At 59.2% G+C, this 18,013-nt stretch overlaps 1 protein-coding gene across 1 annotated transcript; it reads right to left on the bottom strand.

Moving 5' to 3' along the window:
* Positions 1-343: 343 nt before the first annotated feature.
* On the bottom strand, positions 344-13,326 carry LOC116834937 (uncharacterized). The gene is made up of 3 exons (XM_075071398.1): positions 13,194-13,326; positions 8,946-9,949; positions 344-1,682 (listed from the first exon to the last, which is right to left on the bottom strand). The coding sequence occupies exons 1-3, from the start codon at positions 13,227-13,229 to the stop codon at positions 542-544; spliced, it is 2,181 nt and encodes a 726-aa protein (XP_074927499.1). The 5' UTR covers positions 13,230-13,326; the 3' UTR covers positions 344-541.
* Between the last annotated feature and the right edge of the window lie 4,687 nt (positions 13,327-18,013).

Here is an 18,013-nt window from a genome sequence, read left to right as displayed (position 1 = left end):
TCTGTGTGTGTGTGGGGGGAGCATTTGAGGGGTGGGAAGGGAGGATGGGACTCTTCGCCGCTATCCAAGCTGCTGTCTGTTCTGCAGACCCACAGACAAGTCTCTCTAGCACATTGGCGGGGCCGGTGGGATACCTCGTGGCTGGGCGTGGGAGGGGCTGTGTGTGTTGGGGGTGGGCAGACGCTGTGTTTGTGGAGCTCTTCCTCTGAGTGCTTTGGGGGTGGATGGAAGAGTCTGGTTCTAGGACAGCTGCACTCATGGTGGGGGTAGTGGGATGGAGAGAGGCTGGGGGTGGGGGACGTGCTGTGTGTGTGTGTATATGTAGGGCTGTGTAGCCCTCTTTGGCGCTGTCCCCGTTCTGGGGATGTCCGCAGGTCTCAGGCCAGGAAGAGGCACACTGGTGTTTGCAGTGAGATGGCTAAGAGCTCCTTTGGCATCTGTCTCTGCACTGCTCTCTTCGCCACTGCCGTCTGTGCCAGGCACCCACCTCACGCAGTCCCTGTCTCCCTCGGCCCCACAGGCCCCGCTCCCTCGGGGTCTCTCAGGCCAGGTTGGGGGACACCGAGCTCTGGGCCAGCCCATCAATGGAGGAAGCTGCCTCCTTCCTGCGGCTGTGGGACCTGGCTGAGTAGGCCGTGTCCTCCAGCAGGGCCCGGCGGAAAGCCCCAGCGAAGGTGGTCCGTCCCAGCACCCGGCGGAACTCCAGTCCCATGAAGAAGTAAAGGACGGGGTTGGCGCAGCTGTTGAGATAGGCCAGGAAGGAGGCGAGCGGCAGCCCCACGGCCATGGCCTGGCCCTTGACGCCCGCCAGCTTGAGGAGGAGGAAGAGGTGGTAGGGGGCCCAGCAGAGGAAGAAGGTCACCACAATGGCCGCCATGACCTTGAAGGGCTTCCTGGAGCGGACAGTGGCCGGGCGCCGCCTCAGCACAGCTGCTAAGGCCCCATAGCAGGCCAGGATGATGGCGAAGGGGGCCAGGAAGCCACAGAGCAGCCGGAGCAGATAGAGCGTCAGCTTGGGCCCTTCTCCCAGCGTCAAGGAGCACCTGAGGCTGTTGGTTCTCCCCTCTGGCACCAGGTTGCGGTACAGGTAGAAGGGCAGGCTGGCTGCGGCGGCTGCCCCCCATGCTCCGGCAGCGGCTGCCCACGCCAGGCGGGGGCCCCGGCGGTTCTTGGACCACACCGGGAAGGCCACGGCCGCCAGGCGGTCCAGGCTGACGGCTGCCAAAAGGAAGACACTGCAGAACATGTTGAGGTACTTGATGAAGCTGGTGGCCTGGCAGAGGAAGGCACCGAAGGGCCAGTGCCCGCGGTAGAAGGCGTTCTTCACCAGGGGCACCACCCGGCTGACCGAGAAGATGAAGTCGGCCACCGCCAGGTTGAGGAACCAGATGCAGTTGACGGAGTGGCCGGTCCGGCGAGCCGTGAGCCAGATCACCAGCCCGTTGCCCAGCGAGCCCCCCACACAGACCACAGTGTAGAAGATGACCTGGACTAGGTCCATGATGGCGTTCAGGTCAGGCTTGGCCTTGGCAGGAGAAGAACCAGGGCTGGTGAGCCAGAGACCGGAGGAGACATTGGCCTCCATGATGGGACCTGAGACAGGGAGAGATTGAGAGTGGGGGGAGGCCTTTTCCCAGAGCTTGCCAGTCTCCCGGCCTGGGGTCGGACCAGCACCGGTGCCCCTGAAAGGGGAGAGGCCCCATGCCACATTCTCTGCCCCCCTGGGTCAGCCAGTACCCCACCAGCACCGGTGCTCCCTAGTGGGGAAAGGCCCCATGTCCCATTCTCTGCCCCACTGAGCCAGCCAGTCCCTGCTCTGGGGCCACCTGCCCCTAGCCAGGGAAGGGTTCACATCAACCCTCTCTTGAGGTGGGGCCAGGTTTATCTGCATGGCCAGGCTGACCAGCGTCTTCCCCACCTCCCATTGTCCGTCTCTGGGCTCCCAGCCAAGGGCACCAGGAGCGGTGGAGCTATTAGTGGTGAAGGGGGACGATCGGCCCCCTGGCAGCCTGGGAGGTATGTCTGGCTCCTTGCCAAGTGTCCTGAGCTGTGCGCGGACAGAAGGCATCACGCCAACGTCCACACCTGGTTTTTATCACTGCCTTCCACCCCCCGCCGGCTGGCATGGTGCCTCTCAACCAGGAAAAGGGGAAGTAACCCTGTGCAGGGCTTCTAGGCTGTCTGGGTTCTCTCCCTGGCTCTGTGAGGGGAGTGGGAGCCCCACACAGCCCCTGGCTCCCCCTGCCGCCTGGCCTGGGTCAGTCTGACCCTGATGGGGCAGCCTTTGTCCAGCTGCAGGGCAAATAACACCCTAGCTTCGCGTGTGTGTATATAACGCACGTGCCATGTCACAACCGACACACAACACGTGCACACACACACACAGAAAAACACAGACCGATTGTTATCACACACACAATGTCACAATTGACACAGAACATGTGCACGTACACAGAAAAACAGAGTGATTGTTATAACACAATGTCACAACTGACACGTGTGCACACACGCAGAGAAAAACAGTGATTATCACACACAGTCACAACCAACACATGTGCGCGCACACAGAAAAACAGAGTGATTGTTATAACAGACACAGCATCACAACCGGCACACGTGCACACACACAAAAACACAGCGATTGTTATCACACAATGTCACAACCGATACACATGTGCACACACAGAGAAAAATACAGCGATTGTTATAAGACACACAATGTCACAAGCGACACACGTGTGTACACACACATAGAAAAACAGAGCGATTGTTATAACACAAAAAGTCACAACTGACAAACGTGTGCACACACACAGAGCTAGAGTATTATGTACACACAGTCACAATAAACACAACGCGTGCACACACAACGCACATGGAGCGATTGTTATAATGCAGTCACAGATGACACACAATACGTTCACACAGACACACACGGAGCGATTGTTATAACACACACACACAATCACATCTGACACACAAGGTGAGCACCCCCCCATGCACAGAGATCGAATATTACACCCCCTCCAGCCCACCCCTGCCCGTGTTCCCAGTCCAGCCATGACAGGGGCTATGTGGGGCCCAGGCTGGCATAGCCGCCTGCCCCATTACCTGCAGAGGCAGCGCCCGCCGGCCCCATCCGCTTGTCGCTGGCTCTGAGTTTATTTTCCAGGAACCCAGCGGCCGCCAGACGGTCACCTCGCCCCGCCCTCCCCCCCCGGGGTTGGGCCCCGGCCAGAGCAGATGTGCTGGGGGTGTGATGTGTGAAAAAGGAAGAACTAGGCTGGGGAGGGGGGGACACTGCCTGTTGCTGCCAGCTTGGGGGCTGTGGGGTCGGGGCAGGGCCGGCAGCAGAGAACCCAGGTGTCCGGGAGGAGCAGGTGGAGACGCAGGGCAGGTCTTGCTTAGGAGCCAAGTGTGACCAACTGGGGAGGGGGAGGATTCCCAGAATGCACTGCTGCAGAGCGGCCAAGTGAGGTGTCAGGCAGCTCCCAGCATGCACAGCTGCCCCATGGCCAAGGGCGGGAGCATTCCCAGCATGCACTGCTCCCCTTGGCATGGTGAGGCCTTAGGGTGCTGGGCTGGTCTTGCCTGGTGGGGGTCTCGTCAAGGGGCCCAGCTGCCCCTCGCCCACCTCTGCCCTGGGCTCTCGCTTCCTCCCCAGCTGGTGGGACAGGAAGCCGGGTTCTTTTATCCCCTGGTGAAAACTTCCCCAGGGCAGGGGCCTCGGTTCCCCTTTTCACATCCGAAAGCGGAGGTGTCTTCTTCCTGCCACCTGCGAGCCAGGCTGGAGCAGAGCCCAGCCCGCCATGCCCGGGAAAAGAGACCCCCGGCTCCTTTGCCCGCCCTGGGAGGGGAGTAGGGCTAGCCCCTCACTCTGGGCCCCTGGGGCCCCCACCCCCAGGGGGAGAAAGGCCCCCCAAGCTCTAGCCAGTGACTCCCCACCAGCGTCACACAGGAGGTTTGACTGTCTGCACCCAGCCCAGGCAGATCTCAGGGCCCTTGGGCCTGGCCAGTCTCAGCCCCGGCAGCTGGGTCTGTGCCCATTCCCATGGGTCCAGCTGCACCTTGTCCCCTGCCCAGCCCCCTCTTTCCAGCCGAGGCCCCTAAATTCCCTCCCCCACCAGCCCCTCCTCCGCCCATTGTCTTCAGTCCCAGGTAAACAGGTCACCTAGGCCCCTCTCTTCCGGCCTTTTTTCCCCTCTGGTCAGGTCCCTGGGCCCCTCTCTCCTCAGCCCATTGTCCCCCCCCACTGCCCAGAACTGGCTGGCTCCCAAGGTTGGGGGCATCCTGGTTACCAGTTGCTGGGTCCCCCATCTCCAGGTTATTGTCTGGCTCCCCACTCCTCGGCAAGTCCCCTGCAACAACAACCCCCCTCTCCCTTTACACACATAGCACACATGGAAACTGAGGCACACACAGTGCTCCTGCAAGAGTCTCAGAAAATCCCCCACTTCATCGCAAACACACTCACACACAATGTCACAGCTGAAACATAACGTGTCAGCACACACACAAAGCTAGAGTTTTCTACCGCACATAGTCACAACTGACACACAGTGTGTGCACCCCTGCCCCCATGCACAGAGATCGAATTTACACCCCCTCCAGCCCGCCCCTGCCCATGTTCCCAGTCCAGCCATGACAGGGGCTGTGTGGGGCCCAGGGTGGCATGGCTACCTGCCCCGTTACCTGGGAAGGCAGTGCCCGCTGGCCCCGTGCACTTGTCTCTTGAGTTTATTTTCCAGGAACCCAGCGGCAGCCAGAGTGGCACCACCACCTGGATTTGGCCCCCAGCCAGAGCATGATGTGTGAAGATGCACCAAGAAGGAGAACTGGAGGGGTGTGTGTGTGTGGCGGGGGGTACTGCCTGTTGCTGCCAGCATGGGGCCGGGGGGGGCATCAGGGCAGGAGCTGTGGGGTCAGGGCAGGGCTGGCAGTGGGGAACCCCGGTGTCCGGGTGGAGCTGGTGGAGTCAGTGTTGAGCTGGAGCCGGTTCCCAAGAACTGGTTGTTAAATTTAGAAGCAGGTGTAGAACCGGCTGTTAAAGGGGTGGGCGGGTGGACAAACTCCGGCCCGCAGGACATCCCGTCCAGCCCGCCTGAGCTCCCAGCTGGGGAGACTCCCCTGGCCCCTCTTCCGCTTCCCCCTACCTTGCAGAGCCGCAGCGTGCGGGGCCACCGGAGTCAGCACTCTGGGCAGCGTGGGAGCTCCTGCCTCTTTAAGCGGCAAGGTGGGGGGGGGGGACACGAGCTCCAGCGGCCGCGCGGGGTCCATGCACGCTGCCCTGAGCAGGCCGGGGCTGGGAGAGGTGTTGGATAAGGGGCAGGGGGCGGAGGTTCGGGGGTGGTGGTCAGGGGATGGGGAATGGGGGGGGGTTTTAGCGGTAGGGGTCGGAGTTCCGGAGGGTCCTGCTTGGGGGTAGATGGGTGGGGGGCTGGGGCAGTCCAGAGGGAACAGGGAGTGGGGCGAGTATGGGGTAAGAGGGTGGGTCCTCCGAGGGGGCCAGTTAGGTGGGGGTTCGTGGGAGGGAGTGGTCAGGGGCCAAGAGAGGGAGGGTTGCTGGATTGCGGGTTCTGAAGGGGGGCAGTCAGGGGCCAGGACGTGGTTGGGGTATCGGGTGGGGACTGTGTACCTGGTGAGACCGGTTGATTAAGCAATTCGGCAGCTCATCACTGGGTGGACGACACAAGGCAGGCCTGCAGTGGAGAACCCAGGGTCCGGCGAGCAAGGTGAGACGCGGGCAGGGCCGGCAGCGGAGAAATCCCAGAGGCCGGGCAGAGCAAGCACCAGAGTGTGACCAATTTGGGAGGGGACGTTCCAGTATGCACTGCTCCCTTTACATGGCAAAGCCCTTAGGCGCTGGGCTGGGCTTGGCTCGGGGTGTTCGATCATGACCTCAGTATCCTGGGGGGTGCTCGACTCCCATTCTGCCACCAGTGCCCCGCCCCCACTGCACGTCCCTTCCCCAGACCCCCACCCACACCTCTTCCACCCCCCTCCGCTCCACTTTGCATCCCTTCCCCAAACCCCGTCCCCACTCTCTTCCCACCACTCCCCTCCTCGCCCCACTGCAATCCATTCCCCCAATCACCCACGCCCATCTATTATGCACTCCCACCCTCCAAACCGCATCCCCCTCTGCCTCCACTGCAGAACCCTTTTCCCAACCCCACCCACTCTCTTCCCACCAACCGTCTTGCCCCACTGACTCCTTCCCACTGCACCACCCTCCCACCCGATCTTCCCCCACCCACTGCTCTGCCACAGGCCCCACCCACTGCACCCCTTCCCCACCTCTTCCCACCTCCCTCTGCCCCCACTGCACCCCACCTCCACTGCACCCTCTCCCCACCTTTTCCCCCAAACCCCTTCCCCATCTCTTCCTACCCCACTCCACCCCCACTGCACCCCTTCTCCCAAGCCGCGGTGGGCAGGAGGTGCCAGGAGTGAGGGGGAGGAGCTGATCTGTGGGGATGCCGGTGGGTCCTGACCACCCAGTACATTTTTTCCATGGGTGCTCTGCCATCCCTCGGCCACCTCTGCCCTGAGCTTTTGCTTCCTCCCCGATGGGTGGGATGGGAAGCTGGGTTGCTTCATCCTCTGGTGAAAAACTTCCCTGGCCCCAGAGCAGGGGCCTCGGCTTCCCCTTTCCAGATCTGAAACCAAAGATATCTTCTTTCTCCGCATGCGAGCCATGCCATAGCTCACCCCATCTGCTATGCCCGGCTAAAGAGACCTCTGGCTCCCTTTGCCAGCTCTAGGAGGGGAGTGGGGACTGGTGGTTAGAGCAGGGTGGGCTGGCAGCCAGGACTCCTGGGTTCTCTCTCCAGCTCTGGGAGGGGAACAGGGTCTAGTGGTTAGAGCGGGGTGGCTGGGAGCCAGGACTCCTGGGTTCTCTGCCCAGCTTTGGAAGGGGAACAGGGTCTAGTGGTTAGAGTGGGGTGGCTGGCAGCCAGGACTCCTGGGTTCTCTCCCCAGCTCTGAGAGGGGAGTGGGGGCTGGTGGTTAGAGCGGGGTGGCTGGGAGCCAGGACTCCTGGGTTCTCTCCCCAGCTGTCTCACTGATTCACCATGTGATGGTGGACAAGTCTCACCTGTTCTTTTCTCTGTAGCAAACACCGCAGATGGCCACTGAGAATGCCAGAGCCACAGCCCTGCCCACTAAAAGACATGGCACCGCCCATGGGAGGAGCTTACCAAGCCCTGCCCACTAAGTGGCATGACTCCGCCCAGGGGTGGGGCTTGCAGAGCTTTACCCCACTGGCTGTTCCATCCAGGTGCCACCCCCCCGCCAAGTGCTAAATTCCCATTTGCCGCCTTTGGTCTTTCATAGAAACTCAAACCGCTTTGGCAGCTTTATTCGCCGTTTTGGGGGAAAGGCTCTTGCCGAGAGGGCGGAAGGATCGAAAGCTTGTTGGCTGGACTACTTCTTTTGAGTGAAAGAAGACAGAAGGGGGCGTAATAAGGCACAGCCCTTGTATTTAAAGGGCACCACTTCCCCATGTGTGTTTCAGGGACTATATTTTGTGGTGGAAGACCACAAAACAGAAGGTGACAAAGGTGCAAGAAGATGACAAAGAGTGTAGTCCTGAATATGATGGAGCTTGATTTTCAGATTTTTAAGGGGCTATTTTACCTTTTATTATTTGGCGGAAGGACACACACACATTGTGGAGGAACGTCACAGGGCTTCTGTATGAAAAAGGCAGGGCCACCCAGAGGATTTTGGGGGCTTGGGGTCTTCAGCGGCGGGGGGCCCCCGCAACGGGTCTTTGGGGCACTTTGGCGGCTGGTCCCGGAACGGAAGGGCCTGCCGTAGCCGAATTACTGCCGAAGACCTGGCTGCACTTCAGCAGCAGGTCCCGCTTCGGCGGCAAGTAAAATTCGGTGGGGGGGGGGGGGCGGGGGCCTTCACGGCCCCCGGAGCGGAAAAGGAATAGGACCCCCTGCCGGTGAAGACTGGGAGCAGAAGAAGCTCCGGAGGACTGGGCCCTGCAAGAGTTTTCCGGGGTCCCTGGAGCGAGTGAAACCTGGAAAAGGGCCTGGTTTTCAGTTTATTTTTTTTTTGAGGGACTATTTTTTTTGGCAGAAGGACACACAATCAGAATATGTTAAAAGTAGATCCGGCTCTGTATAAAAAGGGTCCAGTTTTGAGACCTGTGTTTTGGAGGACTACTTTTGTGGTGGAAGGATGCTCAGTAGCTGTCCTTACACAGAGTTGGCTCCTGTGTAAAGTGGGCTGGATTCCCAGAATTCATTTTTTTTTTTGGATGGACTATATTAACTGGTGGAAGGATACACCAACCAAGGGGGTGGTCGATGTAACAAAAGTAGATCTGAGCTTTCTGTATAAAAAGAGCCTGGTTTTAGGATTCACTCTGTCCCGGTCTGAAAACCAGGCCCCAAAATGGTGGCCAGGTGGTGGTATCCATGGCAACCACCATGGCCACAGCCTTGTAACAGCCCTGCCCACCCTGTGGGGTGGCGGCCAGGGGTATCACTGAGTTCCGGCAGCATGGGAAAGGAGTGTGGCCTGTTACTGCTCCGGTGTGGCCAATGATGGCCAGAGTTCCCAGCATGCTCCTTTGTGGTGTGACCCATAAGCTCCCAGCATGCACCGCTCCGGCATGGCCCGTGCTGATGACTACAGCTCCCCACATGCACTGCTTCAGCGTGGCTCATGGGCTCCCAGCGTGCACTGCTCTGGTGAGGCTCTGGGGTCCCAGCATGCCATGCTCCAGTGTGGCCCATGGGCTCCCAGCATGCATTGCTCCGCCATGTCCCATGGTCTCCCAGCATGCACTGCTCCAGCATGGCTCTGGGCTCCCAGCATGCACTGCTCTGGTATGGCCCTGGACTCCCAGAATGCCTTGCTTGGTGCCATCCCACAGCTGCCCCCACTCCCCCCACACAGGGCCCTAGCCCCTTCCCCTGCCCCATCACGACTGCATCATCCGCAGCTCAGAGGAGGTGGCGGAGCCCCGCGAGCGGTTGCGCCGGTGTCCGCTGCCTGAGCCCAGTGAGTCCTCAGCCATGGCGGCCTCCAGCCAGCGGGCACGGCTGCTACCCCGCAGCCCCTCCTGGAAGCGGCGGCCCAGGAAGGCGTAGAGCAGGGGGTTGAGGAAGCAGCTCAGACAGGTGAGGCTGAAGGCCAGGGAGGAGCCCACCTTGATGGCTGCACTTTTGCCTGCCCAGCCGTGCAGGAAGTTGAAGATGTGGTAGGGCAGCCAGCAGAGGAAGAAACTCAACACCACGGCAGCCACCACCTTGGCCGTACGGTTGGGCCGGCGGCCCCGGTGCCCGGCCCGCAGCATCACGACCACGTGGCAGGCTGTGATGACCAGCAGCGGTGCCATGAAGCCGGCCACGAACCGCACCACGATCAGGGCCTGCTGCCGTGCCACCCTTGTCGCCACGTCCCCGAAATTGTTGATGCAAAAGCAGCGCTCGCCCTGGCACTGCACCTGCCGGAAGACCAGGTAGGGGGCCGAGAAAGCCCCGGCCAGCACCCAGGCCACGCCGGCCGCCCCCCAGGCCCAGCGCGGCGTGCGGAACCGCTGGGCCCAGACGGGCCGGGCCACCAGCAGACAGCGATCGGTCGAGATGAGTGTCAGCTGGAAGACGCTGGCGAACATGCTGAGGAAGAGAAGGGCGCCAACAGCTTTGCAGAGGAAGTTGCCAAAGGCCCAGTGATGGCCCGCGGCGGTCTTGGCGGCGTAGAAGGGCAGCAGCAGGGAGTAGAGGAGATCGGCTAGCGCCAGGCTCAGGAACCAGATCGAGTTGACCGTCCGGCGCATGCGGAAGCTGGTGACCCAGACCACCAGGCCATTCCCTACCATGCCCAGCAGGCAAGAGACCACGAAGATGGCCACCGAGAGCTGGTCGAGGACTTTGGAGGTGGGCACGGTGCTGTTGTTGGCCACGGGTGAGGTGGCATTGCTGGAAAGCTGGGGAGAAGTGACCGCTTTAGCACGTGGCCTGGCCGGTGCCCCTCACTCCCAGCTAGGATTGCCAGGCATCTGGTTTTCTCCCTGCCTGCCTTGGCGCCGCACGGCTCCTGGAAGCAACCTCCATATCCGGCTCCTAGGCACAGGGGCTGCTAGGGAGACTCCGCATGCTGCTCCTGCCCTGAGCACCAATGGGAGCTGCAGAGCTGGCCAGGAACCGCGGCCAATGAGAGCTGCGGGGGCGGTGCCTGCGGGAGTGGGCAGTGTGCACTGCACAGAGCTGCCTGGCCACCTCTGCATCTAGGAGCCGGACATGGTGGCTTCTTCCAGGAGCAGCGCGGAGCCAGGGCAGGCACGGAGCCTGGCTTAGCCCGGCTGTGCTGCCAGCTTGGATCTGCCTGAGGTAAGCGCCGCCTGGCCGGAACCTGCACCCCGACCTCCTGTCCCAGAGCCTGCACCCCCCACTTGCACCCCAAACTCCTGCCCCAGGTCGGAACTCCCTCCTGGAACCTGCACCCCCTCCTGCACTCCACCCCCAGCCCTGACCCCCCTTCGTACCCTGCACCTCCTCCCTCTGCCCCAGCCCCGAGCCCCCTTCTGCACCCAAACGCCCTCCCAGAGCCTGCACCCCTCACCCCTCCCTACACCTCATCTTCCTGTCCCAGCCCTGAGCCCCCTCTTGGAGCCCACACCCAAACTCCCTCTTGGAACCTGTACCCCCTCCAGCACCCAAACTCCCACCAGGGCTTGCACTCCTTCCCACACCCCCTCCCGCACCCCAACCCCAGCCCTGAGCCCCGGCCCGCCTCCTGCACCTGCTCCCTCTGCCCCAGCCCAGAGCCCGCTCCTGAACCTCAAACCCCTCATCCCTCGCCCCACCCTAGAGCCCACACCCCCAGCTGGAGCCCACAGCACAACCTCCTGCCCCAGCCCAGTGAAAGTGAGAGAGGGTGGGGGAGAGCGAGCGACAGAAGGAGGGGGGATGGAGTGCGGGGGGCGAGCCCTTGGGAAGGGGTGGGGCAGGGGACAGGGCTAGTGTGTTCGGTTTTGTGCAATTACAAAGTTGGCAACCCTACTCCCGACCTGCAGCCCCTGCTGTCTCCCCACACCTCTGCCAGTGCCCCCCCACTCCCGACCTTCAGCCCCTCAGATCCTGAGCTCTCTCCTCCCCCAGCTGTGTGGGTGCCACTCACTCCTGACCCACAGCCCCTCTCTTCCGCCCCCCCAGACAGCTCCGGGACCTCTTGTCTCAGCAGATTTCTGTTCCCTGGCGCTAACCTCGTGTTCTCCGGAGTGCTCCCCGCCCCCACAGCCTGCTGTGCCACACACAGCCAGCCCCCCCCGGGGGGGGAACCAACCCCAGTTTGTGCTACAGGGCCCCGTCCTTTGGAGAGTAACGAAGCCCCTCCTGAGCCGCGGCTATGGGGATCTAACAACTCTTCCTCCCGCTCAGCTTCAGTAGCATCGACCCCAGCTTGTACTAGAGGAAACTGAGATGAAAGAACTTTCTGGAGGTCACACAGAAAGTCAGCGACAGAGCCAGGGAGAGAACCCAGGAGTCCTGCGACCTAGCCCGCCTCATTCTAATCACTAGACCCGACTCCTCTCCCAGAGCCAGGGAGAGAACCCAGGAGTCCTGGCTCCCAGCCCCCCTGCTCTAACCCACCAGCCTCCACTGCCTTCCCAGAGCCAGGGAGAGAACCCAGGAGTCCTGGCTCCCAGTGCCCCCAGCTTTAACGACTATCTCCAACTCCTCACCCAGAGCTGGGGAAAGAACCCAGGAGTCCTGGCTCCCCACCCTGCTCCAATCACCAGTCCCCACTCTCCTCCCAGAGCCAGGGAGAGAACCCAGGAGTCCTGGCTCATCCGCCATACCCTGTTATACAGTAGCCCTCTTGCTCCATTCACCCCCTGAGCCACTTGGGCTGGTCTCTAGCTGTCCTGCTGGTATTTGCCTGATTTCAGTCATTCCCAGTTCCCTGGCCAGCAGGGACCTGTGGCTGTCTAGCCTGACCCCCCAATAGCCCAGGCCAGAGGCCATCCCTGGAGCCACTGTTTTAGGAAAACTCCTGGTCTGAACTGAAAATCTGCCGGGGATGGAGGATCCCCCACAGCCCTCGTGCTTGGTCCCAATACTTAATTCCCCCCCACCCCGGTAAAAACTGACTAGCCCCGATCAACTCTCTGCTCCCTGTGTAGGGACGGACAGACGGGGATCATGGCACCCAGGAGCATGTCCTGGGCTCAGCACAATAGCTGGAGCTCCAGGCATTGCTCGCGCTGCGGCAGGGCTTCGAACCCTCGAATTGTCCTCAGGGCTCCGCTCTGACCCCTCCCCAACTGACTTTGTGCCCCAGAGCCAGACCCAGACCCAGGGCTCGGCGGTGTCACCCCCAGGTCAGCTCCAAAGGGAAAATCCCTTCCCTGCTCCTCCTTGAGATCCCAGGACGGCGTTAGCCCCAGTCCAGCCAACTCTCCACCATTGCCCCAGATCTGTTCCGGAGTCGCTGCCCCCAGGGGAGAGCCCCTAGCTGATGTTTGCAGTTCCTCGCCATGGGTGGGGACATGCGGATGTGTTAAAACGCCCGGCGTTTCCCCACGTGCTCTGGGTCCCTGCCCCGGTCCTCTCAGGATTTCCCGATTTCTGGGCCCTCTGCTGAAGTTAGCTGGGAGGGTTTGCTATTCCCGTCCCGGACATTGATCCCAGTGGTAATTAGTGCAGGACACGACCCAGTCCCTGTGGGACCCCACTGGAGACCCCCGCCCACTTGAGGATGAGTCCCTGGTTACAGGTGCACTCCAATGCCCCTCGCGCTTCCCCTGACCCACAGGCTGGCTTGGGGGCCTGATGCCTCTGGACATGCCCAGTGCTGGGGCAGCAGCCTGCTGAGAGGGATCCAGGAGTCCCTACGCACACCCCCACTCGAGTGTTAGAAAGGTGGGGCTGGAACTCAGGACTCCTGAGTTCTCTCCCTGGCTCTGGGAGGGGAGAGAACTCAGGTCTAGTGGCTTAGAGCAGGGGGGCTGGGAGCCAGGTCTCCTGGGTTCTCCCCCTGGTTCTGGGAGGGGAGTGGGACTCTAGGTTCCATTTGTTGGCTGGACAGTGGGGCAGGTCTCTGGGTTCTCTGGGCTGCTGGGAGGGATGGGGACATGGGCTCCGCCCCATCTCCGGTGCTCGTAGAGGGCTGTCCCTGCTGCATGGCCAGTTTCCTGCAATTTCTGTCAAATCAAGGCTTGGACTTACCTGCCCCCAAGCTGTGGTGGGGAAGAGGGACGCCATGGGCCCGGGAGCTGTGGTTGGAGATAGACCAGAGCTTGTTCCTCTCAGCGCTGTCTGCACTCCTGGGGCTGGCTCTGCAGGCTGCGCGGAAGATAGGAAATTGAGTAAAGCCGGGGCACTGGCAGGAAGCGATTAGATGCGCCCCTTATGGGGGGGAGCATGGTCCCCGCCCCAGAAGAGCAGGGCTGCGAGCAGGCGATCTCAGGTGTGGAGGACAAGGGCAGTCCTAGGCTGGTGTCTCCTGAAGGGGGCTGGGTGGGAGCAGGGGGTGTGGGGGTCTGGATATCCTGGGTCTCCCACAGCCTCCGCAGGTGTAGAGGTCTCTGACGAATGAGGAACCAGGATGCTGGGAGAAAAGGAGAGCACCATGCGCCTCTAGGTGCTGGTGCTCAGGATGGATAACAGCTACACTAGTGCTGCTGGCAAATGGAACTGCTCCCCTATATTGATGCCGCTGGTTTTGGGGCAGAGATGGTCTCCTGCAATGCATCTGTGCAGCGCTGGCGCAGCAGGGCCCCGATCCTGAGAAGGGGCCTGACTGCAACACAAGTGCCTCCTGATGGCGATAGCTGGGCCTGGTAGTGCCCTGTGGCCTTGGCCTGGATTTTCCTTGACGAAGCTTCATAATTGAAGCCGTGTCGTTGTGTCTCTTCTGGCATCACGTAATGCCAGAGACTTGTGGCCGAGGCGCCTGGGACTCAGGACTCCTGGGTTCTGTTCCCGGCCCTGCCGCAGGCTCCTTGTGAGAAACCAGCCATGTTACTTCCATCCCTCCCGCCTCGGTTTCCCCATCTGTGCAAGTAGCTCACAATGTATATTTCACAGTAAGGTGCCACCTAGAGATCTGGTCTGAGCTCAATGCCCTGTTGTGCCAGGTGCTGCAGAGACAGTCCCTGCCCAAAGAGTGCCCAATCTAAATAGGCAAAGGCTGGAAGGGGAAACCGAGGCAGCAAGAGGGGAAGAGATTTGGCCAAGGTCACACAATAGGTTGCTGGTAGAGGTAGGGAGAGAACCCAGGAGTCTTGGCTCTCAGGCTCCCCTGTTCTAACCACTAGACCCTACTCTTCTCCCAGAGCCAGGGAGAGAGCCCAGGAGTCCTGGCTCCCAGCCTATGTCCTTACTAGATCACATTGCTTGTCTAGCTAAATTTCACATCAGCCCTTTCTTATGCACAAAGCCAGGCCTGAGCATCCCTCCGGCACCAACACAGAATCCAACCTGCGGCTGCCATCTACACCAGCTCTAGCAACAGTGATTCTCCTGGCCTATGGCTGGTGGGATGGGCATCGGCCTTTGAGCTGCTAGCAGGGAGTTAACCCTTCAGGTGCTGCAGGGAGGCCGGGTTGCAGCAGCCTCAGCAGCAAATTGTTCTTGTGCAGCAAGATAATTATCTGAACACGTTCTCATGCGTCTCGAGCTGGGGTTTTGATTTCAGCACTGTGTTTCCTGTTCTTCAGAAGTCCCCCTCTGCTGGAGGGCACCCAGGAGCTGACACCCCCACTCCGAGATCGAGGGCTGGGGGTCTGTCAGGGGCAAACACTGATGGGGAACAAAATCATGGCCAGAATCCAGCTGGAGGTCAATCGGCCTTAGCTCCAGTGGAGTCAATGGGGCCAGACCTCAAGCTGGGATCATAGAATCATAGAATATGAGGGTTGGAAGGGACCTCAGGAGGTATCTAGCCCCACGCCCTGCTCAAAGCAGGACCAAACCCATCTAAATCTCAGCCAGGGCTTTGTCAAGCTGGGCCTTAAAAACCTCTATGGATGGAGGTTCCACCCAGTTCCCTCAGCCCCTCCTCATAAGTCATGTGCTCCAGCCTCTTAATCATTTTTGTTGCCCTCCACTGGGCTCTTTCCAATTTTTCCACACCTTCTTGTAGTGTGAGGCCCAAAATTGGACACAGTACTCCAGATGTGTCCTCACCAGTGCTGAATAGAGGGGAAGGATCATGTCCCTCCATCTGCTGGCATGCCCCTACTTATACAGCCCAAAATGCCATTAGCCTTATTGGCAACAAGGGCACACTTTCAACTGATATCCAGCTTCTCATCCACTGTAACCCCCAGGTCCTTTTCTGCAGAACTGCAGCCTAGCCATTCGCTCCCTAGTCTGTAGCAGGGCATGGGACTTCCTTCCTAAGTGCAGGACTCTGCACTTGTCCTTGTTGAACCTCATCAGGTTTCTTTTGGCCCAATCCTCTAATTTGTCTAGGTCCCTCTGTATCCTATCCCTGCCCTCCAGTGTATCACTTCCCAGTTTAGTGTCATCTGCAAATTTGCTGAGGGTGCAATTCATCCCATCATCCAGATCATTGATGAAGATGTCAATTGTCCGGAGCACCATTGGAGTCAATGGGGCCAGATCCCCAGCTGGGGTCAATCGGCTGTAACAGCACTGAATTTACGTCAGTTGGGGATCTGGCCGGATAGACTTTAAATCTGTATGTAGAGGGGGAGCCCAGGGCTCGGCTAGCAGGGGTCTGTGGGTCAGGACTGCGGGGCAGCGACAGAGCTGGGGTGTGAGGGGAGCCAGTGCTCTAGGCACACACTGAAGCCCTGCTGCCCTGGCCTAGGACAGACTCAGTTGCAAAAAGCTCCCTGGAGATGGGGGCCTGAAATCTGTCTATCAGTTCTTATCTCTCATGCCTCGATCAGAGCAGAAACCTCACGACTGCTCCGGAGAAACTGCCTCTGATACTCTGCAAGGTGGGAGGTTTCTCAGTCGCTCAAGGTGATTGGGAGATACCGAGCTGAAGAGCCGATGAAGCAGATCATGCTGATAGCTATGGCTTCCTTTCTGAGGCCTTTGCTGGGGGATCAGGGCGCTGGGTGTGACCCACCTGCTCGGAGCTGGTGGCGCTGACGTGTGTGGTGCTGCTAATTTCATCTTGCGGGCCGGTGTTCGCAGAGCTCCTGCCTTGTGGCCCGGCGAGCACCTGTACCCGGTGCGCGGGCGACACAGCCCAGAGGTGGGGCAAACGGGGCCAGGTGGGGTGACGGAGACCCTCTCTAGGGGCCCAAATGCCAGAGAAATTGATCTTCTGGGGCAGTGGCTAGAATCCTGGTCTGCCCATCACCATGGCCTCTGGGGACCTCGCAGTTTTTAACACATTGATTCTAGCCACCCTCCCTGCCCCCCGTTGTAGAACTGATAAATGAAATTGTTTTTAATTGTTCACTTTATTAATGTAACTTCTGTTCACCATTTATTATGCTTGCCTACATTGTAACTTCTGTTCACTGTTTGCCATTCACTACACTTGTCTATATTGTAACATCTGTTCACTGTTTGCCATATTGGAATTCAAACCCCATTTTAAAACGCTCACTCCATTTTGTAAAAGCTTCCTCCAACCTTCATTTTTGCAAACTCTGCTGTAATCTTATTAGTTTCATTTAGATGTGTGACTGAGGTATGTATGGATGTTGGAATCAACCTCCAGCCCCAGCCTGTCCTGATGAAATAAAGTTCAAACCCCACCGGCTGAAGATGCAGACAAGAGCCCTAACAAAGTAAAGGTGTCCACCCTAAAAAGAAAAGGTGCAATAGAAGGAAGATCAAAGCCAGGTCCCAGGCTGAAAGTCAGGCCTGCAACTGACGGGTGATCAATCACCAAACCCAGAGGCAGTGGCACAGCAAGACCTATAGACTCTGGATTCAAACTAAAGCCTGCAAAAAGGATGGGTGAGATGGGAGACTTTGAAGGGTAACATTCTGCTGCCAACATGGAAGGGCATCCGTGCATACCCAACAGAGAGCCAGCTTGTCCTTGTGCCCGGCTTTCCTGGCCAGTTACCGCCACAAGCTACGAACTCAAGCTGCAAAATCAAGCCACGAACTCAAGCTATGTCCAGGACTGGTAACTATGCAGCAGCTGCAGAACATCTGATTTTGTTTGTGTGTGTGTGTGTGTGTGTGTGTGTGTGTGTGAGAGAGAGAGAGAGAGAGAGAGAGAGATTGGTCATAAATCAGATTGGTATCATAATAAATGTGGCATCTTTGTCTTGTCCCCTGAAAAGATTCTGTGTAGTTTTGTCTGTACAACACCGTGGCGCTGTTATCTCCAAATTGGTGGTGGGGAAACTGATGCATGGAGCGCCTCTTGCCCGAGGGACTGCATAGCGAGGGTTGGAACCCAGGTGTGCTGGGTCCCAGGCTGCCCCAGTCAGGATTTGGGCCCTGATTCAAGCTGCATCGGGGCTTCATTAGGGGATGATCCCAAGGGACTATTCCAGCCTAGGAACTATTGAAGGACTTGTGGTAAAGGGTTTGGGTTGGGACCCCTGCCAGCAGGATTCAATTCCTAACCCTTACATTGAGTCGCTGGGCGACCTTGCTTCAGGGCCTCTCTGTGCCTCAGTTTCCCATCTGTAAAGTTGGGCATAATCATCCTTCCTTATGTAGTATGAGCTTCAGGACAGGGAGCGTGTCTGGCCTGTCTGGGGCTCCAAGCGCGGTCCAGAGGGGTTTGTGCAGTGCCCAGCGTGGTGGAGGCCGAGATCAGAAGTGATGCCCCCTAGAGGGGAAAGTCCCTATGTCTCATTCCTCACCCAGCTGGGGATCTGGCCCTACTGATGCTAAAAGAAACATTTTCCTTAAATAGAGCAGGACGGGGACATTAAGGCAGCCACTGACAAAAAAATCAGACCCCCAAAGAAACAGAGCTAGACCCCTTTAAACACAACTACAATCCTTTTATTAATGAGCCTTTAAACCCTTCCCTGGGAATTCCCGGCCCCCTTCCCATGGTGAGAGTTGAGTCTCTGAAACTATTTACATTG

This window comes from Chelonoidis abingdonii, chromosome 11 (genome assembly GCF_003597395.2).
Source record: "Chelonoidis abingdonii isolate Lonesome George chromosome 11, CheloAbing_2.0, whole genome shotgun sequence".
Lineage (NCBI taxonomy): Eukaryota > Metazoa > Chordata > Testudines > Testudinidae > Chelonoidis > Chelonoidis abingdonii.
Note: the sequence above shows the minus strand (reverse complement) of the source record. Positions and strands in the feature narration are given on the sequence as shown.

What these genes read in the sequence shown, in the direction of transcription:
- LOC116834937 (XM_075071398.1), bottom strand. Translation starts at nt 13,229, where the DNA reads ATGGCGTCCCTCTTCCCCACCACAGCTTGGGGGCAG. An exon ending in CCACCACAGCTTGGGGGCAG is followed by an intron (nt 9,950 to 13,193) that starts GTAAGTCCAAGC and finishes ACTTCTCCCCAG; the next exon opens with CTTTCCAGCAATGCCACCTC. An exon ending in GAGCTGCGGATGATGCAGTC is followed by an intron (nt 1,683 to 8,945) that starts GTGATGGGGCAG and finishes CTCCCCTTTCAG; the next exon opens with GGGCACCGGTGCTGGTCCGA.